Source organism: Dunckerocampus dactyliophorus, chromosome 16 (genome assembly GCF_027744805.1).
Source record: "Dunckerocampus dactyliophorus isolate RoL2022-P2 chromosome 16, RoL_Ddac_1.1, whole genome shotgun sequence".
Taxonomy (NCBI): domain Eukaryota; kingdom Metazoa; phylum Chordata; class Actinopteri; order Syngnathiformes; family Syngnathidae; genus Dunckerocampus; species Dunckerocampus dactyliophorus.
Genome location: NC_072834.1, coordinates 19,452,762 through 19,480,580, shown reverse-complemented (window position 1 = coordinate 19,480,580; position 27,819 = coordinate 19,452,762). Strand labels below are relative to the sequence as shown.

The 27,819-nt window shown below is 39.6% G+C and overlaps 1 protein-coding gene across 6 annotated transcripts in view; it reads left to right on the top strand.

Annotated features, from left to right (window-relative positions):
- gria4b (glutamate receptor, ionotropic, AMPA 4b) overlaps positions 1-27,819 on the top strand; it is a 154,012-nt gene that overhangs the window by 62,275 nt on the left and 63,918 nt on the right. For all 6 annotated transcript variants that reach the window (XR_008566350.1, XM_054754630.1, XM_054754626.1 and 3 more), the window contains exons 3-6: positions 3,238-3,477; positions 13,681-13,865; positions 19,574-19,627; positions 21,647-21,805. Coding sequence is in view for 5 of the 6 variants with exons in the window: in XM_054754630.1 (XP_054610605.1) it covers positions 3,238-3,477; positions 13,681-13,865; positions 19,574-19,627; positions 21,647-21,805 (638 nt within the window). In the remaining variant the exon portion in view is untranslated. The remainder of the gene's footprint in view (positions 1-3,237; positions 3,478-13,680; positions 13,866-19,573; positions 19,628-21,646; positions 21,806-27,819) is intronic.

Below are 27,819 nucleotides of genomic sequence, written 5' to 3'. Positions count from 1 at the left end.
TGTAAAGACAAACAACCACTCACATTCATACCTTTTAGACAATTTAGAGTCGCCAATTAACCTAACATGCATGGGGAGAACATGCAACATGATGCCCAAGCGGCGATTTGAACCCAGGTCTTCCCGATCTCATGACTCGGCCACCGTGCGGCCTTATAATTGTGGTATTTACAATGTTGAGTGAGTGAGGGATGGCCGGGTGAGCTCTTCAAGTCCACTGTCATCTCCAGATTCAGGTCCATGTTGTTCTGACCACACCGGGAGACTAGCTGATCCACCTCACGTCTATAAGCAGATTCGTCGCTGTCACTGATGAGACCAATGACTGTGGTGTCATCTGTAAATGTCAGCAGTTTCACAGCTGGGTCGCCTGAGGAGCAGTCATTTGTATAGAGGGAAAAGAGCAGAGGGGAGTGGACACAACCTTGGGGGGCGCAAAGGCTGATGGTCCGGGAGCTGAATATGGCGCTCCCCAGCCTCACTCGCTGCCTCCTGTCAATCAGGAAGTTGTTGATCCACTGAGAGTTGAAGGGGGACACAGTGAGTTGGGTTAGTGGATTTCACTTCAGAGCAATTTTGAGCCAAAGAAACGGCGACGAGGAGGCACAAGTGCATTTGATAAGAGCTCGGCAGAGATCATGTGAGCCGAAAAATCACACGACAGGAAGAAGTGAGAGAGCGTGGAAGTGTAGCATGCAGAAGGTTACATATTGTAGGGAAATTTTAACGCATGAACACACACACACACGCAAGCACGTGCACACACATCTTTCTGAACTTTTGTACCCTGAAAGGTCTAGTCAAAATGGCCAATACTGAAAGGGTTGTCTTTTGAAAAAAGGCTGGGATTGAATGAGTTAATAATAACTTAGTTGTCACGCCATATATTTTTGGTGAGAAACAACACCTTTTACAACGTAAAAAGTGTCTCAATGCAATTAACCCCAAAAAAGGACAATTTTACTGAACGTATGTGACCCATGTTATGTTTTATTGATTCTATTTGCGTACTATTAGCTTTATTGCTTTTTTATGACTTGTGCGGCGGTAGGAAACCGATCCATGCTGTGTCGGGACTGCCGGATGCGACTTAATGCAATAAAGTGATTTATGCGGAGACAGCAATAGCGGCTGTTGTGATGAATTGTGTTGTTGTGCAGCATGCAGGTGTGAAAGCAGGCAGCAATTAAGAGACAAACTCTGCAGGGGGAGACACAAGTTTGTCAGCGTTTTGATCACCGACCAGCAGGTTTCCATACGTGCATGCTGGTGTTGTTATTCAGGCTGTCAGCTCCACTCGTGTGTGTGTGTGTGTGTGTGTGTGTGTGTGTGTGTGTGTGAGAGCCCTTTAGGGGGCGCATCAGTGGGCTGTGAGGATTTTCAACCTCCTGGCCGCTTTCTTGCTTGAGTGGACCTGCTCTCGACCGCGACTTGACCGTTCTCAAGGGTCTTCATCCCTCAGTGTGGACACACACACACATGCGCACACACACACACACACGTATTTACAATATAAGTGTGAAATGACTCTATGGTCTTTTGGGACGGACTGTGTGCAAATAGTTGCAACCATTTACCCGGTGAAGTGAAATGAATACAATAGAACTTGGAAAATGCTAAATTTTCAGTAAAACTACGCCTCTGAAGTCATGCAAAATCAGAGTATGAACCAGCGCCCCTAACTACCGTAAAAGCCCCATATTGTACAAATTTGTTCTCATTTTTAACAAGTGTCAGTGTAATAGTGTGTTAGCCTTGATGCTGGATTGTAGACAGCTTCTTGTTAAATTGTATTTTTGGAATGTCCCGTGGGCCAATCACAAATCAGCCGCGGGCCACAAATTGCCCACGGTTTGGTTTAATTTTATTTGAACATCCATGCAAGTTCCAATGGAATACATCACATGATTCATTTCACAGTTCCACATGTCCAAAAGGAGTAGGAAGAAGCAAAGCTTATTTCATCCTACCCCCCCATCCGTTCCATATCTTGTGCAGTACATTTATTCACTTCCTGTATTCCATATGTGATTTTTAATACATAGAATCATGATAAAGTAATGTAACAATATGATGTCATTATTAGGATTTTTTCACGATTAATATAATAATCAATATAATAATAAATCAATAATAATAAATAGAAACAAGCATAACAGAACAATAAATATAATAATCAGTATAATACTAAATCAATAAAGACAAGCATAATAAAGCAAGTTCAAGAGTCTTCTGCCTTTTATTTAGCAAACATCAACTGCTTGTATTGTTTTTTTTTAATTCGCTCATCTTGGTGCATTGTTTGAGTCCTTTGCTCAGTCCCTTTCATAATTTAATTCTGCATACTGAAATGCTGTGGCTTTTTAGCGTTGTTCTCGTGTGTACGTGTTTCAAGTTTAGTTTTTCCCTCACATCATATTTCCCCTCTCTTGGAGAGAAGTATTGTATACCATTTTTAACTTTATGCATTATTTTAGCGGTTTGAAAATGCACTAAATCAGAAAATGTTAATGTTTGTGATTTGAAAAATAAAGGGTTTGTATGTCCTTGAAACGCGGCATTATGGATTATCATCACTGATATTTTTTGCAGTACATTTAGCGAGTGAAGGTTGCTTTTATAATTATTACTCCATATCTCCACACAATAAATTAGATATGGTAATACAGTAAAGAGTGTGGAGTGATTTTTGATCGAGAACAAATATTTGTTCAGTATTGAAGTATTTCTCGCCACCTTTTGTTGAGACGAGATTTCCAGCTCATTTGTACGTGCTGTCTATTTGTATTTGGTCATACGTGTCCTTTCTGCAATTGCCAAATTATTATTTTTGTTTTAGTTTTACTTAAGTTTTACAAAACCTACTGTTTTTGCAGTAGGTCTTCCAAAAACGCAAAGTGTTCTTTATATAGACGATCTTTCTGTTGCAGAAGATTCCTAAAAAGTGCCGCCATTGTATAAACGATATTTGACTAGTGTTAACACTCGTTAATACTTCCGTTTTAATTGATGACTTCCTTTACTTCTGACTATGTTGGGGTCAGTGCGGTGCTTTAACCCTGGATTTGCACCCAATATACAGTAGTTGGGGGAAAGGAAGAACCCCTTCAGTTGCATTAAGATGGGTTTAAGCAGTCCATGCTGGTCCTTTTTCCATAATGTCTTTTCAAATAATGCATGAATGTTAATGGAGCGTCCAGTGCCAAATACTGTACATGATCCTGTTCTCCTCCCCAGTTTGCTCCCAGTACTCCCGCGGTGTCTTCGCCATCTTCGGCCTCTACGACAAGCGATCGGTGCACACGTTGACATCCTTCTGCAGCGCCCTGCACATCTCCCTCATCACGCCCAGCTTCCCCACCGAGGGCGAGAGCCAGTTCACGCTGCAGCTCCGGCCGTCCATCCGGGGAGCGCTGCTGTCCTTGCTGGATCACTACGACTGGAACAAGTTTGTCTTCCTCTACGACACAGATCGAGGTAGGTTCTAAATAGGGGTGGATTTATGCTGAATTTATTTGTTGATTTTTCTTTCAATTTAAGACTGCCTTTTCTATACACTGGTCCAGACCAAAAATGTCAGCTGCTTGAAGTTCAGAGGTGTCAGGGGGCGTCCATTTGCAGCCCGTGGCTGTTTTTTTATTGGCCTGCGGCACGTTAAAAAAAAAAAAAAACACAAAAAAGTACAAAACAACGGCAATATTCTTATTTCTTATTTCATAAGAATAAAGTTAAATTATTATGGAAATAAAATCATAATTATGGGAAGAAAATTTACAAGACGAAAGTTGACAAGAAAAAGCTGCAATTTTCCAGAAATAAGCTTGTAATATTATGAGGAAAAATAACATAATTTTAGCAGCATAGACTTGAAATATTCGCCCCCAAAAATATAGTATTTTTATAAGTCATAATATTATCAGAAACAAAACAAAATCAAGTTGAAATTTTTAGAAAATTAGGTTGGGAAAAAACGTCATAATACTATGGCAATAAAGAAAAAAAGACAATGTACAAGAAAAAAGTTGAAATAGTCAAATTAGAAACACAACAAGAACAACAGAAATGAAAAAAAACAGCTTAAATTTTACATGAATAACGTCACAATATGAAGACAAAAAGCGTATTCTAGCGAGGAAAAAAAGTAGCAGTTGTATGCAAATAAACCTGTAATATGATGAAAATAGTATCATTTTAGTGGCTTAGAGCTGGAATATTAAAGAAAAAGGCATAGTTTTAAGTTGTAATATTATGAGAAACAAACAAAACGAAATGAAGTTGCAACACCCCTGCTTGAACTGAAGCAAATGTGACAATAAAAGGAGTCATGTTGTCCAAAACAATGGAGCCACGTTGCAGTAAAAGCTGTTTTGTGTAGAACGCACTTTGCTAATCCATTTCCTGTATGCGCGTGAAATGGCAAAGAGTGAGGTGTGAATGGAATAGTGCCTACAGTATAAAATAATGGCCGTGCTTTGTCCGCAACGTGCCGCGGGGGCAGCGAGCGATCAATATCGCAGTGCAGCTTCTGGTCCAAATGTTGCAGAGAGTGTCGAGCCTTTTTCCTCCTCCGACTGGAGTATTCCCCACTCACCTGAAGTCTGCACTTTCCTGTTCTCCCTTTTGGCTGCTTTTCTTTCCTTTTCTACTGTCACACCAGTTTTACCCCCCAGCCCCCACACTACACCCCCTAGTGTCACATTTCCATTACAAGACATACTGGATATCTGCTGCTGCTTGGATCACATCACCGCATCTCGCTTTTCATACATTTTCCAGAAAGCTTTGAGATGGGCTTTTCATTGCCTCTGTCTGCCGAGTGAACGTTTGAGTAGATTGCCTGGCCGAGGTAGGGTGGTGTCGGGATGGGATGGTGTCCCATCAGAACATCCCCCACCCCTTTATTTTGCCTTACCTCAGGTTGTTCATGCCTGACAGGGTAAAAAGCCATTCGCTCCACTCGACAAAGCCTATCTGATGGAGTGTTTGTCTCCGACAAACGCAAGGATGGTTTCCGGGCGCTGCGCTCAAACTCAACACTGCAGATGTTTGCCTTAATATCGGCTTTGTGTGGCAGTCCTGCTCTGCATTAATAAGGAAAAAAGACCACGAGTCAGAGACAACCTGAACTCCAAAGCTGAACTCCAAAACAATCCTGCATAAGGTATCGCAATGTGTAAACATGCTAGCAAACAACATTCTATCCAAGTCTGGACTGAGGGCGGGGAGAAAATGTTGTGCATAATACTGTAGGGCCTAAAAACAATTCGCGCCTAACACTCACAATTACAAGTGCGCCTGAACGCCTCACGGTGCAAGGTTGTTCATTGCCCTGTGTGTATTATATGAACAAATAAGTTTGATGATTTTGTGCGTTAAGAGTGTTTAATCTTAAAGACTTCCCTGCACGGCACAGCGGTGACAACGTGTCACTGTCCATGGGGATTCCCACGAAAATGAAGCTTTATTGTTGGTTGTATGTACTGTTGTACTTTGGATACTGCTTCACCATGATCGTTAAACTTCCCCCTTCAATTTAGTATCAAATTAATATGCAGACTAAAGCCATAGCCAATGTGAGTGGAGAAAAAAAAAGGGAAACGCAAATTCAAGTCATTCAAACGGGAGGATGCCAACATCAAACTGGAATAAAAGATATGTAGGATGATCTATTTATCAGTGCTCGTGTCGAACGTTATCAAAATGTCACCATGCAAAATATAATTTTTTTACCCGGAAGTACTATAAAATGTATGAACCAATTAATTATTTTCAATATTTCAAGTTAATTCAGATATAAAGGCTTATGTTTTTTAAGTGTGCAGGACCAGGGGGTGCATGGCTTCAGGTCAAATGTCTGAAGGGGTACGCGCCTGTAAAAAGTTTGGAAACCACTGATGTAGGGCAAAGCAACTGGGCTAAGCGAGCATGTAGGGGTGTCACGACACAGTCAGTTCACGAGACGAGACAATGCACGAGATTGGGTCTACAAGAATGAGGCAAGACAAGATTTTAACATTACTTTTAAGAATAGTACAATGAAATATATGAGAATATATTGCCATCTACTAATTTAATTTCCACAACATGACACTCTCTTGCACTCTTTGTGTATGCCATTGGCCCGGCCAAAGAGACCGTATGACTGGCAAAAGGACTCACTCCGTTCGTGCCATTGTTCTATGGAGCAAACATGCTAAGGTGTTGAATGCACCAATGCACAGAGTGAACTCTCTTCCTGCCTGTTTGGAGGCGAGAGACAAGAAAAACAGACACACATGCACATGGCATATGTACTGCATTGAGGCAGGCAAATTATGGAGTTAATTTCCATTTTTTGTTTATTTTGTCCCATTTTTTGCTCAACATTTTTTTGATCTCATGAGATCTTGTGACACCTTTGTGACTCACCTTGGTTAGCGTCATTCATCCGTGCCAGAAGGTCCGACTCTAACAGTATCTGAGTACTCTGACTCAGTTATTCCCTTTCCCAAGTACAACACAGCAGCAACAGAGCCAGTGTTGTAATATCGGTAAGGAGAAAACTGCTCAGCCGGCATTGACAGCGCGTAGTGCAACACGCCTGAGTTGCCACACGAACATCTGTGTCGTAACATTTTGCAGCGCATGCAGAGCAAGATAGACTGTAGCTGCTGGATGCCACATGATACTTCACATGCAGCTGCTGCCACCTTGAGTTAATAAAAACAAAAATCCGTATGTTGCCTACAGTTACAACCAATGCAAACCTGGCAACTACAGAAGACTCAGCCGAGAGAGCAGTTAATTGGAGCGTTTATGGTCCATCAATTCATACATCCTATACCCCACTACACCCTATTTGCATGAAGTTAACTGGGATGGTATAAACACAACTCTAGAGGCTGTGATCAGAGTTCTCAGAGCTACTGACAGCTGTCTCTTACTGTGGTTGTCTGACATGTGTTTTATTTATGTTTGCTCGCATGGAATACTTTGCAAAAATTCCAAGAGGGACATGTCCTACTTCCTAGTCTCTTCCAATGTAGCATGAGAACGTTGTCACAGTTCGCGTTACAGAGCACGATGGCAGACAAACAAAGACTCGTGCATTTTTACTTAAGTGATAATGTTTGCACAAACCTTCCTTCATTCCGGAGCAGACTGGAGAAGTCTCTGTATGAGATATAAATCACCACCTTGCTAACATTCCCTGGCAGGTTTGGACATTGTCCTTGCAAGGAAGGGATACTCTTGATTATGTCCCGCCATGCGTATGCCAGGCGTATGGCTATGATTGATCGCTGAGCCGAGGTTTCCAGATGTCACGAAAACCAAACAATGAATCGCTGAAATGGAAATGCGGCGGCGAATAAGCGACATGCGAGACCGGGGTGCCTGTCAGAGCGTGTTGACGCCCGCGTAGAAATGCAAGCGTATCACTTCTGCACGACTGATGACTGATGGGCAGTCAAACCGCTCGCTACGTTTGATTTGTCTCCTTTTTGGTACGTCCTCAGATGCTTGGAGTCCGACTTGGCGATTAAATATAGAATGGTTTGATAAATGCTGAGATGTCTTACAAGTAAACAATCAACTATAAATAGGAGTAAAATGAATGTTGTTGTTGTGGGACACGCACGTGTGCTAGCTTTAGCCATGACTAGCAGCGTTTTTCAGGCTTTTCCTTCTGTCTCTTTATTTTCTTCACATTTCTCGTCCAAGAATAGACATCCTGTTAAAAGTACAAGCAATGACGCTGTCCATGGTGCTGAAGTCAGTCCACTACAGGGTGTAGCAAAAAAAAGTAGACGCTCCAAAAAGTAGCCACTAACGTTACGATTGAGTATTTTAATGAAATTTCTTTTTTTTGGTATGGACATCATCCTTCGACAAAATGTATTGCATAATTGCACGCATGACTGAACACAGGCCCGTTCCAAAAAATTAAAGGGTTAAATTGTCAGGAAAAGGCTTAAATTGTGATGCAAAATGCAAATTTTTGTTCTTCTACGCTGCGATACCCAGATTAACCCTTTGTTTCAGGCTATTTGCCCTGGGGATGTAAGTTTTTCTCAACATGACCTCCATTTCTTTGGATGCACAGTTGCGCTCTCCTCCGCATGTCCTGCACTGCTCGCCTGATCATCCCCCTGTCTCTCTGGTGGATGTTAACTTCAGCTCTGATTCGCTGTTCAGTGTTGCCGAGGTGATGTGGTGGTGTCACCTACACTTTTGATTTGAGGTGGCCCCACAGAAAAAGGTTATTTTGTTATTTTTGTGATGTTTTTTGCCATTAGCGTGACTTGTAGAACATTCAAGTGCTCCTGGTTGTTAGCCAGCATGGTGATTGGTCAATGGACACAGGAACTCACCCATGCCAAAGCACACTGTGATATGTTAAAGATGCTCTGAGAAGTCAAAGTCCAGTCAAATCAGGTGACCTCGAGGGCCATTCCACTCCAAGCAATAACATGGTCACCAAAAAGCTCTGTCAGCTGATCAGTCACAGTCCTCCTCCGGTGTGGTGGAGCACCATCTTGAGCCCACCAAGCACGTGCCAACCGACCATTTCCTTGGAGACGAAAACGCAGCATTCCTATAAGAGTACGAACGACATTCAACATTGGGAAATAATCGTCACCATTGATGTTGTTGCGGAAAAAGTAGGGTCCGATAATTGAACCATTTCCGACAAGACCAATCGTGTCAGAATAATCTGGGTTTCGCAGCGTAGAAGAACAAAAATTCTCATTTTGCATCACAGTTTGACTTTTCCTTAAATGTTAACCCTTACATTTTTTGAAGGATTTTTTTTGTTTGTTTGAAAACGGGCCTGTGTTCAGTCATGGATGCAATTATGCAATAAATGTTGGTATGGACTGAAGGATGATGTCCATACCAACATATGCAAAGACATTTCATGAAAATATTCAATTGTAACTTTTGTGGCTACTTTTGGAGAGTCTACTCTTTTTTGATACACCCAGTAGAGTGTTGTTGCGTTTGTTTGCTAACACTGTGAGGACACAACATGACCGGGGCACCTCTGCTACATTCCACCAGGTGCTAAATATTGTCATAAATATTGTTTTCATGACAAAAATATCAAGATACCTAAAAGCACCATGAATAAGATAAACAAAACTTAGCAGCAGAAGAAGATTCAGCTAACAAGAAGAAATATGGTGATACCATTGTATTTATGGGGATAATATCATGATACCATTTGTATTCATTGTATTCTATGATTGGTGTCGAAGGTGAAATATTATAACACCATCGTATTGTGCTGCAAAATAGTCTGATACTATTATTATACAGTGGTGGTCAAAATATTGTGGTACTATATTTATCATTGGAGACAGATGGTGATACCATTTTTATCGTGGGGATAAAATATCATGATACCATTGTATTGCATGATTGGTATCAAAGGTGAAATATTATGATACCATTGTACTGTGCGCAATCATAATATTTCACCTTTGATATCACCTTATTTTTGCAACTATAACAACAGCATCAGGATATTTTGCACACAATACGATGGTATCATAATATCATATATAACTATTGTTATAGAGGCAAAAATATCAGAATACAATTTTTATCAGAGGGATAATATCGTGATACCATTGTATTCTATGATTGTTATCAAAGGTGAAATATTATGATAACATAATATTGTTTGCAAAATATTCTAATACTATTGTTGTAGTTGCAAAAATATTGCAATACTGTTTTTATTGTGTGGATGATATCGTGATACCATTGTATTCTATGTTTATTATTGAAAGTGAAATATTGTGATATCATAATATTTTTTGCAAAATATTCTAATACTATTGTTATAGTGGCAAAAATATCAAGATACCATTTTTATCGTGGGGATAATATTGTGATACCATTGTATTCTATGATAGTTTTCAAAGGTGAAATATTATGATACCATCATATTGGGCTTAAAATATTATGATACCATTGTTATAGTGGCAAACAAATCAAGATACCATTTTTATCAGGGGGGGATAATATTGTGATACTGTTGGATGCTATGATTACGTTTCAACACATTTGTACGATATTTCAACATCCATTCTACATTTCAGTTTCGCTTCAACATTTCAGCGTTTGCAAGCAATTTGTACTGAGTTTGCTTCATCTAGTTTTAAAATAGGAAAAATAGATTATTTGTAATAAACAAATTGATTGGTTAGAGTACGTGTTAGTTTCGGACCTTCTGTAATGGATACTTGATGGTAACCGAGGTTCCATTGTATTGTGATACTGCAGTTGTCGTGGGTAAAATGTTATACTATGGTTATTGAGGATGGAATATTTAGATATATAAAATATCGTCATTCAGAGCAAAATGTGATACATTGTTATTGGAGAAATATCGCAATACTTTTTTATATTGTATTGTAAAATTGTTATCAAAGGCGAAATATTGTGATACTATTGTATTATGCGCAAAGTATTGTGCCAGTATCGTCGTGGGCAAAATGATATAATGGTTAGCTGGCCCTATGCATCCACAATGACGATATGTGATTGGCCATCATGCTCTGTTGCGCAACATGGGCAAAGCATGCAGGGGGCCAGCTGATTAGCAGCTGATAAATGCGTAGCCTCGGGCAGGATTCGGCATCAGAGGGCAGGCGAGCGCACAGATGTTGGGGTGGAAGGCAGCATCTGCACATCTGCATCGGCTGCATGTGTGATGTTTTTGCTCCGTACGGTCGCTTTATTGCCCTCAAGGACGATGTGCTGTCAGCACCTGTCGACTGAGCCTCTTGCTTTCATTGAGTCCTTTTGGATGGCACATCTTAGGGAGGCTTATGGTTTTCTGAAAGAAAAAACCTGAGAAAGCGCCATCCATCACAGCGTGTACAAGCGACGATGTGCTGAAGAAAGATGGTCTTGTTTACAGCCCCGCTCCTATTTCCTCACCCTCTACCCTCTGCTCATTTTTCACCTTCTCGTTTCATCTTTCCTCCGCACGTCCTCCATTATGCCCACTACAGTGCAACTTTTAAGTTCATCATGTTTTTACATACAGCGTGGAACCTCGGTTTTTATATGCCCCGGTTTTTGTAGGCTTTGGTTTTTGATTAAGATTATTGTCTCAGTTTTCGTACAACCAAAAGTGCGCCTAATTAACACACCCATTTGCCTGCGTATCATTCCATCGAATCGGAAGCACAAATAAAGCATCCAAAAGTTGGTGACTGTCTCTGTGATGAATGGATAGTGGTCCTTTTAAATTTGGGACACTATAGAGAGATTTAGTAATCTTTATTACTTGTGTGTGTGTGTTTGTGTGTGTGTGTGTGTGGTTTATTTGTTCATTGAACACACACAGAACCACGGTCAACTTTGAATCTGTCTCGTTTCATCTGAACTGTTTGCCCATTTGGCGTTCAAGTTCACTGCGTGTTCTGGAGTGTTCTATGCTTTTTTGTATTGAGTACGGCCACAAAATAACCCACTATGGGGCCAAAGAAGTTGGAAGTGTTTCAGTAAAGTATCAGTAAAGTATCTATGTCTCTAGTAAGAAAGCCCATACGTATGAATGTGAGTGTGAAAGGTGCCCTGTGATTGGCTGGCGACCAGTCCAGGGTTTACGCCGCTTCCCGGCCAAAGTCAGCTGGGATAGGCTCCAGCATAGCCCCGCGACCCTCGTGAGGACAAGCGGCATTGAAAATGGATGGATGAAAGGCAAAGAAAAAGCCAAACACATGTAGAGTATCATTACAAAGGTTTATTCAACTGCGGAGAATTTTGAGTTGTACGACTTTTGGGACCCTTTTTTTGTGAGTGCATGTGGATACAGAATCCAAGCACAGCTGATAGAGATACCATTTGCTTTATAAGCAACATATTACACACACACACAGCTGCAGTATCCAGCCTGCTTTGAAGCAAGGACTCAAGGCAGACGCTCATTGAGTGAGCTCCGCCATGCGTGGCCTGATTCCACATTAAGAGTCGATACAGGATGAATGCTGTCAGAAGAAAATCCTCAGGCCAAAGTGCTGCAGCGCCACCTGAAAGACTAACAGTATGAACTAAACCATGCTGACGTGCACATCAAACCTACTAGCAACAGGAGCAAAACGTCGGGGAGAATCCAAGTTGTTAAAATATGCACGTCAAAAAAAGCTGCAGGAGTCCACGTCTGTCGAAAAGTCGATTATCCCTGAAGTCACGCGATTAGGATTCCATCCCATTCTGACCTTGATGCAAAAATGTAACATACCTCGCAAGAACCATAGTAGTACTGCAATATTTTACCCACAAAAACCGTAGCATCACCATAATCACAATAAACTCAAAATTCAACTTAGATGACAACTTGAACGCAGCCCCTCATTGCGCATAGTAACACGATTTCAAACGTTACCATGATTACTGTTCTTCCACTTCCGATCCAATTCAGATATTGTAGGCTTGAATATCGGCCGATACCAATATCAGCACAGATCATTCATAGTCTTATTACTTGTTTAGTAGCATGGAATGCTAGAAAAGGCTCCATCAAGTGATATTACTCAAACATAGTCAGCAACAGAAAACTGACCCATTGACTTCTTGGTGCTTCTGGTGTATGGTTTTATTTGCTCTCACAAAATGCTGACAATAATATCCTTGAGTGTCAATTTGTGGGACAATAAACATTTCAAAACGCACCTGCATTGTTTTGTGACACGGTTCAATAAAGTTTGCTTGTCCAGTCATATTTTTTCATTGTACTTTTCTTAAAATAAATATTAAAATCTCGTTTCGTCTCCTTCTCGTGGACCCAATCTCGAGCCTTGTCTCGTCCCGCGAGTTGGGTGTCTCGTGACAACCCCTACAAAACATCAAAGTGACCCCGGCATCCTTTCATTTTTCAGTATTGCGGTCCTCGCTGGAAAATGTTTGGGCACCCCCAGAGCGAGTCATTATGTTGCTCTAAGCGGCAACGATGACGTTGACAATGTTACAACACATGTCGACATAAACTGACCATTTTTCATAGACGTGACCCCTTTGGCTCGCACATTTTATGTCGACAAAAGCAGTCCAGTCAAACGTTTGGCCACACATTCTTGTACAGTAACATGGTAAAGTGTCTCCAAACCTTTGACTGGAACTGTATGTTGACGTCAACTTCAAAGAACACGGTGGGCCAGGACCTGATGAGTTGGTCCACATAGACGGGCTGCCGACATAAGCTGGTAACGACTTAAGCTGTTTGCACACATCATCGCATACTGGATAGGCCTTATGTTGACAGAGTGGTACTAGAGCATCATTCAAGGCTCATCTGGATCAAAGTGTGTCTAATTTTGTGACTGGATAGTACATATGTGCGTCATCATGCCCCTAATGGGCCCGGGTAAGGGTTTGAAGAGGTGCAGCTGGGTTGCCAGAGTGAAGGTTCGTTCACTAATTGGTAGCAAAGGGAGACGGGAGTCCAGATTGTGATGGGCACCAGGAGGGGCCGTTTAAGGGGGACATCTGTTCCTGCCGGGGAACAGCCGCCCTCACAGCTTCCCGCTCTTTCCTCCCTGACACTTCTTCTACTCACACCGACCTGACGGCGAGCACACCCCACACCCCCACTCCTGAGATGGTCCCACTACTCGGACGTGCGGACAGAAACATGACGTATTGTCGGTGCACAGTTGGCTAACAGCGGCTTTGATGTTCCAGGTTACGCCATCCTGCAGGCCATCATGGAGAGGGCGGGCCAGAACAACTGGCAGGTGAGCGCCATCTGCGTGGAGAACTTCAACGACGCCAACTACCGCCGCCTGCTGGACGACCTGGACAGGCGGCAGGAGAAGAAGTTTGTGATCGACCTGGAGGCCGAGAGGCTGCAGAACATGCTGGAACAGGTGATGTCACCCGTTATTGGCCTTTGGAGATGCTTGGAGAAGCATGATGATGCTCCCATCAGGTGTGGGGATCACAAATATTATCACTGTATCACAATAACAATAGTTCGCCCTTGATCACATTAGTATCATGATATTTTGCCCACAACAAAAAAGCTTCACTGTATTTTTCTCCTGGTAAAAGGTAGCATTCTGGCAATACATTTCGCTCATGTGATAACATTCGTATCTTATATCATGATCTTTTGCCCACAATACAATGGTATCATAATTGATCCTTTACTTTATCCTCTACTCATACATCACCATCACCCTCCCCCAGTAACAATAGCTTCACATGATATTATCCCCACTATAAAAATTGTACCACAACATTTACCCGCAGTGGCCGAGCAGTTAGCATGTTGGCCACCCAGTCAGGAGATCGGGAAGGTTCGAATCTTCGCTTGAGCATCTCTGTGTGGAGTTTGCATGTTCTCCCCTGTTTCTACGGGTTCTCCGATTTCCACCCACATTCCCAAAACATGCATGTTAGGTTAATTGGCGACTCCAATTTGTATGAATGGTTCTTTGACTATATGTGCCTTGTGATTGGCTGGCGACCAGTCCAGGGTGTACCCTGCCTCTTGCCCGAATAAAATGGGATAGGCTCCAGTATGCCCCCGTGACCCTAGTGAGGATAAGCGGCATAAAAAATGGATGGATGGAATATTTGCCGTCAATGATGATATCATCTTGCCCTTTATTCATACTGTCACAATATTTCACTACTTTTTCACTAATATAACAATACTAGTTGTATCGCAATATTTTGCACGCGATAACAATATTAGGATATTTTGCCCACAGAGTAATAGTATCAGGTTATTTTTCCACAGAAAGTATCACAATATTTTACCCTGAATAGCAATAGCTTTTAAGTATTTCCCCATGAATCGAGTACTATTTTGCTCCAAATATACTGTATAGCTATAACGTCACAAATATATTTTCCCCACAATAGTGATATCACATATTTTGCTTTAATAAAAATGTTATTTCACCCACAATAACGATAGTATCATGATGTTGTACCCACAATAACAATAGCACAGCCGTATATGGCCTTTTACTCATAATGGTATCAGTGTTTCGCCTACTATCGCGATGCTATCTCAATGTTTTCAACCTTGGTTACAATATCAGGTTACTTCGCCTTTGATGACAATAGAGGGCATAATATCTTGATACTAACGATTGGGTTGCTATTTTTTACCCACAATAACGATACAATCACAATATTTTGCCAGGAGTAACAATAGTATCATGATACCTTGCCCTCTATAACAACAGTATCACGATATTTATAGTGTATTGAATACTATTGTAATATATATATATTTGCCCATTAATCAAAAGTAGTATTTTTTTCATATTTTACTATATAACAACATAGTTATAGTGTCACAATATTTTTCCCACAATAGTGATTTCACAAATTTTGCTTTAATACCAATATTATCTGTGTTTTGCCGCTTATATTTAAAATTTGGACTATAATATCAGTATATTTCGCCTTTGATGACAATAGAATGCGCAATATTGTGATACTACCAATTGGATCACTATTTTTTACCCACAATAGTATCACAATATTGTGCCCTCAGTAATGCCCTTGATAACGATAGTGTTTTACCCGAAATAACAATCATATTAAAGGATTTTACCTTTAATAATAAAGGAATATATTAATGTGAATGTAGTAATAAATAAAATCACATTATTTTGCCTGAAATACAATGGTATCACAATATTTTTGCCCATATCCATATTATGTTTTCCTCCAATAACAATAGTGTTCCAATATTTGTCCTCTTAGCTTTTATTCATAGTATCGCAATATTTCACCTTTGATAACAATACTAGTTGTATTGCAATAGTTTGCACACAATAACGATATTAGCCCATACAAGAATAGTATCATGCTGTTTTTCCACAGAATCACGATATTTTCTCCTCCATAACAATACCTTTTAAGTATTCCCCCTTTAATCAAGAGTTGTATCCTGATGTAGTGCCCACGGCAACTATAGTACCATAATATTTGTCCCATGACAGTCATTTCACAAATTTTCCCATTAATAACAATATTATTACGATATCTCACCCATGATAACGGGAGTATCATGATATTGTACCCACAATAACAATGGTATCACAATTTTTGGCCCACAATAACAATAGTACAACATAATGATAGTATCAGTGTGTCGCCATTAATGACGATACTATCTCAATATTTCCAGTGATTTATGATGATATTTTTGATGACGACGTAGGACTTAAGTACCCACAATAGCGATCGTATCGCGATACTTTGCCATTTGTAACAAGAGTATCACGATACCTTGCCCACGATAAGGACTTTGCCTTTAATGTTGATAGTGATATGGTATTAATTTGAGCTGTCAAAAATAGTGTGTTAACGACGTTAAATAATTAATTTCAATAATAACGTTACATTTTTTCGCCAAATTAACGCATGCATCCTGGCAAGCCATACCGCTGTGTTACGACGACAGACGGCAGCACAGTGTTGCTCCCCACAAAGTCACACAGAGTCTGACGCTCTTTAACTTTATTCTGACGTGAACGCACCAACAGCAGTGCAATTCCAACACCATACACGTATCTCCATCTCACAAACACGTCCTCTATTCCATTGAGCCTCGGAACGACACTTCCTCACTGTCACTACCGCGAGATGCATTCAGGGACACTCCGAACATCACAACAACCTCTTTATTATGTAACTTTGTAAGTCTTAAAACATAAGTACATGCTATTTGCTAGTGGTCATACATGCTGAATGAAGGGAGAAGTTACGTGGCTGGAGGGCGCCTGGAATACTGTAAATGAATCTTCGGTTTATGGAGGACGAGGAGGAGGAATATGTTTTAACAAGGATACAAAAACACTACAGCTTAATGGCGCCCGGACAAGCCACAATCAGAGGAGTGAGTCACTTAATTTCTTGTGTCCAAATTTTAACAAAATTTGAACTTAGAGAGTGTTTAAACAAGACGAAATGTGATCAAATGTTAATGCCTGTCCGAGAAAAGTGTATGTTGAGGGGTTTTACAGCCTTTTGTACAAAAATATATTGGCTACTTTGCGGATTTCACTTATTGCGGGCTATTTTGGGAACCTGTCCCCCGCGATAAACGAGGAAACACTATTTCACACATGGGTAATCATGATTAATTAATTTGAAAACTGTGATCTGATTAAAAATTTTTAGTCATTTGACAGCCCTAATATTAATATGACTTCAGTAATGAATAGTATCACTTTACGTTGGCCGAAATATGATGGTATCACACCGCGGCGCATGGTGGCCTTAAAAATTCATAACTTACAACTTTGGTTTGTCAAGGCCTAAAAAAAAGTCTTAAATGGTCCAGACTCTTTGAAAGGCTTTATACCATTTCTATGGGATTGAATATCATTGAAAATAAAGACTTTTTTTTCCCTTTTGCTGCAGTATGGTCTTTTTCAATGTCTTGAAAAGGTCTTAAAATAGGTACTTGAAAATGATTTTCCCCGCGATAGGAATAGAGTGACAATACTTTGCTGTCAATAGCAATAGTATCAGCATACACGCAATACAGGGATACCATGTCATTTTCCCTGCAAGAAAAATGGTGTCATGTTATCGGCCCACAATACCATCGTATCCGGATGTTTTCCCACAATAACAGCAGCATTACAGTATTTTATACACAAAAACATTAGTATCACACCATAAGAATATATTGACATCAATAACGCTGGTATCATCATATCAAACTACAATACAGGGGTGTGTTCTTTTAACCACTGATGGCCAATAACCTATATCTGCTTCATGGTTCCCTTTGTTCTTCCTTCGCTTCCTCCGTGTTTGTCTTGCAGCCTCCTTTAATGTGCTAATCGGAAAGTTTGGAAGTGTAAAAAGCAGCCTGCTCTGATCTCCAACGGCGTTCGATTTTGCCGTAAACAGACTGCCAAATATGCTCACCTTCGCCACTCCCCCACCCCTGTCCTCCTCACATCTTTCCTGCGGGGTAACACGTGTCTGTTCAATTATTCACCACATCTCCACTCTTGACATCTGCCAACGTTACCATGCAGGTGTGTGCCCCCGAACGCAGCGGCATACTTCCTGCTGAACAAACAGACACCACGTCGTATGTCGTGGGGTTTTAAAGAAACTTTCAATGATCCGTCTGTGCTGTCGTCATACGTGATTGTATGCTGCCAGACAGCCCAGTAAAGAAAACTCCGTACACTTTTCTTGCTTTAGGGAAGCGGTCTTTGACAAGCTTGTATGTGTGCGGTAACTGTCGCATACAAAAAAAAATAAAAATACAATCATTATCTACAAATGTACACTAGTTACGCTATAAACACAAGTAGCTAGCCAAAACACGTGATGCATTACTAACAGCTAGCAGCACCATCGAGTTTACAGACATATTAAAAGTAATAATTCAGGAACATTTGTGATCACTATTTTGAGTGCTTTGTGCAGATAGATACTCACAAATACGAAGGTTTCCCATGGTTCAAACATTTTAGAGCAGTTTTACGAGCTTTTTCAGACTTTGTTTGTGCCCTTGCTAGCTTGTGCTTCACCTAGAAAACATCAAAGATTGTCTAATGGAAAGAAAAGCACTCACTCTTGCTGTCACTGAAATGATTCTGTTTGGAGATGATGTCTCACTTGAACGTTTTAACCAGGGGCGCCGTAAAAGGGGGGAAAGGTTAGGACAATTCCAAGGTCCCCTGACTGACAGGGGCCCCAGTAAATAGGTGAAATTATTTTGCTGTCTGGTTGTGATTTTTTCTTTAAATATAGTCAGAAAACTGTTAAAACGATCTCTTAGGAATGATCTGCTCAGTCTTTCAGTGGAGCAGGACAGTGATAGTAATCTGCCACTGAAACTGCTCTTCTGTTGGGACATGATGCTGTGCATTGGATGATCCTGGTTGTCCATGATGGAAAGGAGTCTCCTCAGTGTCTTTTGCTCTGCCACAGATGGGAGATTTGAATAAATTCCGACACTGGATACCTTTAGGACCCATTTTGTCCCATTCACTTCCATTATAGCTGCATATTTTTGATATAATTAAAACGTTTGTTATTCCAAAGTCGATCTTTGAAGCTTTTATTGTATTGTTATTATTATTATTATTAATATGCCCACACTCAATACCGATTTGCTCCCATTGAATCCCATTTTAAGCACATATTTTTGATATAATGTAATTGAAAATTCTTTATTTGAAAGTTTCTTTATTTTCAAAGTGGACCTTTTCTGAATTGTTGTTATCATCATGCGTGAAAGCTCTTCAGAGAGATTGAAAAGGTATTTTTCTCCCTGCTTAGTTCACACTCTCAGTAAGTGGCTGTCCAGTGGGATTTTCCAGCAGATGTCAGCTTTCAAAATCACTTTTTATCAACACACAGACCGTGTGTGTGTGTGTGTGTGTGTGTGTGTGTGTGTGTGTGTCACCAAGCATTGTCTTTCAAAGCATGAAGCATACTTCCATACGCTGACCCGACCACCTGACCATTGGTGGCGTCTTCAAGGCATCAAACCCGATGTCGTCGCCACGTCGATGGTTTGACTCAATTAGCGTGCGATGTCATGCTGTCAATTTAACACTCATCTTTTTTTCTGCAGATTGTCAGCGTGGGAAAACACGTCAAAGGCTACCATTACATCATGGCCAACCTGGTGAGGACAACGAAACGTATGACTTGTGTCACGAGGCTTCAGTCTGGACTACTTTGTTCAGTGGAACCTCTAAACTCGATTGTCATAAGTCATAATTCAAATTCAAATTCAAATTCAAAAAAGAAAGACTGATTGTTTTCTTGTTTTTACATTACACCAGGGGTGTCCAGTGAGGGCCACATAGTGAAAAATGAAAGGATGCAACTTTGCCACTTTAATATTTTGTACAGCAACACATGTAGATATGCTAAGAAGTTATATACTGTAGATTTCAGGAAAAAAGTGCATCTCAGCTTTGTCATACAGGTGAAAAATTATTAGCATCGACTTCACTCGTTTTTCACATTTTTGCTCTTTTTTTTAAATTTATTTTCCAAATATTTCAACTTTCCTCTTAAGTAATTTTCTTAAATTTTGTTTTGTAATATTTTGACTTTATTCCCATAATATTATAACTTTTTCTCCAACCAAACGTCTTTTTTCTTTCTAATATTTAAACTCCATACTCATAAAATAACATTATGTTTCATCATAATATTTCAGGTTTATTATTGTAAAATTGAGACTTTTTTCCCCTAATTAGAATGTGACTTTTTTCTGCTAATATTTTGACTCTTTTCTTGTAAAATTATAGCTGTTTTTTCCATTTCTGCTGTATTTTTTTTTTCCAACAATTTCAATTTTTGTCTCATGAATTTTCTTCTCATAATTATGATGTTACCTTTATATTTTGACTTTGTTCTCATAACATTGTTCTCGTAACATAACTTTTTCCACAACCAAATTTTTTCCATCCATCCATTTTCTATGCCGCTTATCCTCATTAGGGTCGCGGGGCTATGCTGGAGCCTATCCCAGCTGACTTCGGGCGCCTAATTTTTTCCAAAAACAAGTAACGTCTTTTTTCTTTAATATTTCAAATGTATGCTATTAAAATGACTTTTTTTTCCCCTCAAAATTGTACGAGTTTATTCTCTTAAATTTAGACTTTTTTCTCTTAATATTTAGACTTTATTCTCATAAAATTACAGCTGTTTTTTCCATTTAAAATGTGTTGTTATTTCATCTTTGTTCTTGTACATTTTCTTCTCGTAATAGTATGACTTTATTCCCATAATATTTTGACATATTTGAATTTTCGACTTAAATGAGCTTCATTGTTTTTGTAATATTGTGACTTTCTTGTCATATAATTTTGACTTTGTTCCCATAATATTATAGCTTTTTCCCCAATCTAATTTTCAAAAAATTACAATTTTATTTGGTGTTGTTTGTTTCTCATAATATTACGACTTTAGATTACAAATTTTTTCTCTTAATATTTTGACTTTATTCTTGTAAATTTGCTGCAGATTTTTCAAATTTTTGCTGTTCTTTTTTTTTTTTTTTTTTTAGTTTTCTCGTTGAATTAGATTTTTGAAATGTGGTAAAAAAAATTTAAAAAAAGTTTAAAAAGACAAGCCGCAGGCCATTGACTTATTTTTACCCCTTAAAATGACTGATTTATATTTCTTATGGGGAAAATAATTTCAGAATCGTAACAAAAGTAATTGTTTTCGTCCTTAGAGGTTCCATTCCAAATTCTCCCCTCCCACACTGGCTGATGATGACCGTCTCAGTGTCCAAATCCAGAAAATGGACAGTTTCCATTTGCCATAAATTACCTAGCGGAAACTTGGATGTGTTCCCAGCATGCCTACTGCAGTGAATATCTGACTGGAATAGGAATCAGGACTGTGGTCCACATATATGACTAAATAGGGACAATAATGTAGAGAAGTCAGTGTACAGTTCGCATAGCAGTGGAGATTTACTCACTTGTGTTGCCAGATAGTTACACAATCATGGCTGTGTTTTGACTTTAAATCTGCACTGCTATAGAAGCTGTACACTGGCCACTCTAAATCGTAGTCAATGAATATATTGGACCTGTAGTACGACTTTAAAATGCACATACAGCAGATGACATGTTTGCTTCTTCAGTGCATGACCAGTCTTCCTGCTTGATGTGCCCTCAAGGGTTTCAAAGACATCAATCTGGAGCGCTTCATGCATGGCGGCGCCAACGTGACGGGCTTCCAGCTGGTGGACTTCAGCAATGCTATGGTCATCAAACTGATGCAGCGCTGGAACAAGCTGGATCAGAGGGAGTACCCGGGTTCCGACGCCCCGCCCAAGGTAAACACACGCTGAGATAAGACACGTCTCAAAAGCCTGAACGTGCTTTTATTCTCAATATATTAGTCTGCTTTAAAGCTAATTGTACGAAACTGGGACAAGATGTATTTTTCATTATTACTTTTAAAATGGGAAGATATTTGCATATATATGCAGACACTCTTTACCCTCCAGGCCAATTTGGTTCCACTAGCTCCCATTATAACCACATATTTTTAATATATTGTCTTCCTAATACATGATATATTCTAATGCTTTTCCCATAACTACCTAATAAATCTAAACCTCCACCATATTAATATTCCGCTTTGCCCCTCATTTTTGGAAAATATTGTATATTTTGTGTTTTTGCCACTGAAAAAAAAATAAATCATTGTATCTATGATTAGGTCTGTGTGTGTTCAAAAGATTTGATGTTGTAAAAGTGGAAAAAGAATCTACATTAATCCCTCGTTTATCGCGGTTAATTGGTTCCAGATACCACCACGATAGGCGAATTTCTGCAAAGTAGGATTCAATATTAACACCTGGAATATTTTCGGAGTTAGAGCATGGAAAACCTGTTTATGACTTTCTAAAAACTTTTCACATTAGAGCCCTGTAGACATTCATTTGTTCAGTTTTTATAATCCCAAACACGCAATCCCAACAACGTATTTATATGTCTTTGACGTTTTTTTGCGCTAGAGGCAAAAAGAGGTGATGATGCAACGCTCCACTAATGCATTTCACTTCAGAGCTCTTCCAATCCATAAAAATGGCCACAAGGTGGCAGAAGTGCATATGAGAGCTCGGCAGGGATCATGTTAAGGGACAAATCACACATGACAGGAAGGAGGAAGTGAGAGAGCGTGGAGGAGTCTAGTGCACAGAAGGCTACGTTAATGTATGCACACGCACACACGCGTGCACACACATAGTTCAGTTCCAAATGTGAAAATAGTAAATAGCTCATGGTGTTATATTTGTAAATAAATTGTTATTTTGATGTAAAACAACCCCTTTTTGTGTTGTTTATGTTCTAGTATACGTAGGTGTTTAGATATTTGAGCTGTCACAAAAACAACAAATATTTGTGTCAAAGCGAAAGTTATGCTTGAAATGTGTCTTTTCATAAAAAGTTGTTTTTCTCCCTTTTTTAGTCAGGAACTGATATTTTCCTGAAACTTACCTATGCTGATTACTGGAAAAAGGAAAAAGGAGGAAACAAATGTTTTTTTTATGATGAAAGACAGGAGTCTAATCTTTCTTTTGGTAGGTTCCATGTTTATATAGCCAAAGAACACAATATTCAGATCAGTCAGTCAGTCAGTCAGAATTGTCTAAAATGTCCGCTACTGAAGGGGTTGTCTTTTGAAAAATGGCTGGGATTGAATGAATTAAATAACACTCCTATAGTCACCTATTAGCTAATGTAGTAGACATAAGTGATAATACGACTCACACGTTATTAAGCGATATATCGCTGATCACATCTACTATATTAGGTAATACGAGGATAAAGGGAACTATAGGGGTGTTATTTCATGTCTCCAGGGCTCTCATAATTTTAAAAACAATTTATAGTAGGTCATAAACAGGTTTGATAACTCAAACTGTGGCCGAGTGGTTAGCATGTTGACCACACGCTCAGAAGATGTGGAAGTTGTTTAAATTGTGAATGGCTATCTGTCTTTATGTGCCCTGCGCCTGGCTGACAAACAACCTCGCCCAAAGTCAGTCATGCCTCCACGACTGAGGACAAGCGGCATAGAAAATGAATGAATGAACTCACACTTTAGCATTGGGAAAGTTCCTCAAATTGATTGTGTGTTGATCGCATGGCATTAAAAACAAAAAAGATTGAAGATTGATCAGCCTCACTGTGATGTATGACGTCACTTGATTGACATGCATCTGTACACTCACGTATACTCCGACATTACCGCTATCTTTGTTTACGTCACATTGCGCAGCACTTGTGCGCAGGCTACGGGTTCTCTCAAGTGAAACGAGACGGACGCCGCGTTGTACTGGGCAATCTACCAAGCTGACTAGTTGGTCCCCAATTTACTGATTCTAAACTTAAGAAAGGGTTTGTGTGTACAAAGCCAAACACTTACCACTTCCACACAGAATGAGAGAAGAACTTTGTTTCACTTTATCCTGTCAAACATGCCGTGGCGGACTACATGCAGTGTTAAGGAAACGTAATCTAAGCTAATGTCTCTTCAATGTAACATTACTGATGCCTAGTGACCAGAATGCTACATGTAACTTGTCTTTGAGTAATAATGGGCCATAGTCAACCACCAAACAGCAATCATTTATTAATTACAGTAAACCATTTTTTAAAAAACGCAATAGAGTGAGGAAGCGATGTTCGAACCTGTGATGCAGCGAGGGACGACTGTACTACATATCATCACGTCTTTCAATTTGTCTTCTGAATGCCTTATACAGTTGTCCCTCGCTACATTGCGGTTTGAGTATCACTCCCTCACTCTATCAGGGTTTTTCAAAAATGTATTAATAAATGATCTCTGTTTCGTGGTTGACTATGGCCTATTATTCCGTGTGGAAGTGGTACGTTTTAGCTGCTTATTTTGTCCTTCTTCCTCACTCAGCTTCAAACCCATTCTTACGTTTAGAAAAAATAAGTTGGAGGCTAACTAGTTAGCTCGGTATATCGCTATGCTTAAAGCGGCGGCCGTCTCTTGGTCACTTCAGAGATCCTGTAGTCTGCGCACAAGCATCACACAATGTGATATAAACAAAGCTAGCATCTTTGGCTAGCTGTAGTGTTGGAGTGTATGTCTATGTAAGCCAGATTCATGAATATATTAATCGAGTGACAATGGTCATAGTTAAGGATGCTCCGATCGATCGGCCACTGATCCGTGTCGGACGGTTTCTGTGAAAAATCACGTGAGCGGCAAATGCCGATAAATGCCTTTCAACGCCGATCACAAAAACCGATCACCTGTGGCTCGTACTATTGCAGCATGCATTGATCCATGCGTGCAGTGTAGGGTCTTGCTCTAACTAACATCTTGGGCATCGTGCTCCTCCCACTTTCCTTCACAGTGCGCAGGCGTGCCAAAACCAAAACAATCATGTCTGACGTGTGGAACTGAACAGCCAACACATGCCATCTTGCGGGGGTAGCACGTTAAACAGCTTTAATACGGCATTTGAAGTAGAAACATTTGACGGAGTATGGTGCGTTTTCGAGGATCACGGTGTGATCATCAGTCGAAAGGCAGCTAACATAGCTATCGCTTGTGTGTGCGTGACAGTCAGAAGGCTAAGCTAATAACCAGAAAAAAATTGAATTCATCAGACGAGATGAGCAGCCTTTCTCAGCGGTGGAAGACACCGGGTTTGCCGAGTGCTCTCACACTTACCTGGAAGTCCTGCTAGAGCCCCACCAATGTACTCTCACATCCAAAGTCTCCTGAAAGAAGGCGTCTCATCCTCTGTAAGCTTCACCAGGGATATACAGTATGTTCTCTTCAAAATGTAAAATGTGTTTTTGTCTAAATTAAGGCGATTTTATGGTTCCTTTTTTGTATCGCCAATAGCACTTATCATAAATAAATTGAAAAATGTTTAATTAATCCATGTGATCGGTATCGGTATTGGCCAATTTCAGCCAGAAAAACCTAATCGGAGCATCCCAAGTCACACTGAAAAAAATCTGGAGTAACATTTACTTACGTTTTTTCTAACGTTTTCCACATAGACAATAAATAGTAATAGTAAATATTACAAAGGGTCATTCTCATGTAAACTATACATCCTAGGTTCCCAAAGTGGGGTATTGTCATTGGGGGTACGTGAAGAAAAATGAAAAACAATTAGCGCGTAACACCCATATATGAGCGTGCCTGAACGCCTCGTAGCACAGAGCGCACCGTCATAGCAGAAAGAAGGAGGGAGACACGGCATGAAGTTCTTTGCTCTGTGTGAGTTATGTGAATAAGTAAGTTTGATGATTATGTTGTGTATTAAGAGTGTTTAATCTTGAAGGTTTAACTTGTAACTGTGAAAACCTGTCAATGGACAGTCATGGACAAAATGATTGTACCACCCTTGTTTCTTCAGTTTTAATGCCTGATACAACCAAGGTACCTTTGTTTGCACAAATATAACAATGACAACAAAAATAGCTCATAAGAATGATATTTTTTGGCAGTACAATGCTATAGCTATTCTTTTAAGAACTTAAGTGATTTTGGTTATTATCAAGAAAACCATGGAAGTTTGTAGATATCAGCTCTTAAATGAATGAGCTATAATTGTTATCATCATTATATTTGTCCAAACAAATGTACCTTTAGTTGTACCAGGCATTAAAATGGATCAATAAACTGAAGAAACAAGGGTGCTCTAATCATTTTTTCCATGATTGTATGTCCGTGTCAGGATGAGAGAGTGGAGATTCCCCTGAAAATGAGGTTTTATCACTGCTTGTATGTATTTTTGTACTTTCGGATCCTGCTTTATCATGTATGCTCAACTTTCTCTTTCAATTGGGTATCAAATTAATATGTAGATTGAAAGCATAGCGAATGTAAGTGGACAAAAGTGAAGCTCAAGTTCAACCCATTCAAAGGGAAGGATCCCAACATCCGGCTGAAATAAAAGATATGTAGGACGAATACTTAGATACTTTGTTCATCTCCAAGAAGAATTCACATCTTATCTGTATAAAACCTCTAGCAAAATTTGACCACACACAATACAATTTTTGGAATCAGAATTACTTACTAATTAATCATGTTTAATATTTAAATTTCATGAAATGTAAAAATGGTTAATGTTTAAGTGTGCAGCAGTAGCGGGTACATGGCTTCAAGGCAAATGTCTGAAGGGGTACGCGACTGTAAAAAGTTTGGGAACACCTGCTATACGTCATTCTCAAGTAAGCTCTACTTGCTTTTTAAGAATGATTTTTTTTTTTTTAAACATCTTCAGTAACATTTATTAGCATATTGCTTTGCCTCATGAAATGTCACTTAAAAACGTGTAGTTATTTTTACTTACACCATGCTTGCAAATTATTTACAGTTTATCAAGTAATCCCAACTTCTTTATTATCAACGTCCTACAGAAATGTCTTAGTGAACATAAGCCGTGATATCCAGTGTATTTTTTTGCAGCTAATTTCAGCTAATGTCTAATGTCGTGACATCTCCTATGACTAATCGTTTAAATACTGTGCCGCTCGCAAGTCAGTAACTCATTCTTTCAGGGCGCTCTCGAGGAAATCACACAGCAAATTAACACTCAAATAATAATCACAATAAATCATAATAATAATAATAATACAAGCTACAAGACAAGCTCCCAATACGAGTTGAAAATAACAAACAACAGCTATTTTAACTTTTACCCACAATGCATTACTCCCAGCAGAGTAGGTCATTGGCCAACGGCAGCCGTGAGTGCCCAGCAGCCATGCCTGGAGGGCCACCAGAGGGAGCTCATGAGTGCCTCTGACGTCACCATATGAATTTCGTAGTAGATTTTACTTGGTATTCTCAAAATGTGATCTACTTAAGTAAATGTTACTAAAGTATCATTGTTCAAATGTACATGACAAAAACAATATGCCACATTTACTACCTAATACTAAGTAAACACGTGAATATTACAAAGATTTTTTCGATAAATACATTATAATTCATACTACGGTTTTCTCACATGACATGTATAACTAAAGCAGCATTTAGCGTGACAAAAAAATAATTTTTTTCAGTGCATAGTGAGGATGGATGATAGGCCGATGTCTATCTTTTTTTAATGCCACGCACGATCAACCCGCATTACTTTTGGGATACGTACTACAACAACAAGGAACTTTCTCCATGAACTTTCCCCACGTTATTATTGTGTCTTACTGCTTATCATGTCTACTATATTGGGTAGTAGGAGTATAAAGGTGACTATAGGGGTGTTATTTCATGTTTACAGGGCTCTAATAATGTTAAAAAACATTTTTAGAAGGTCGTAAACAGGTTTTCTATGCC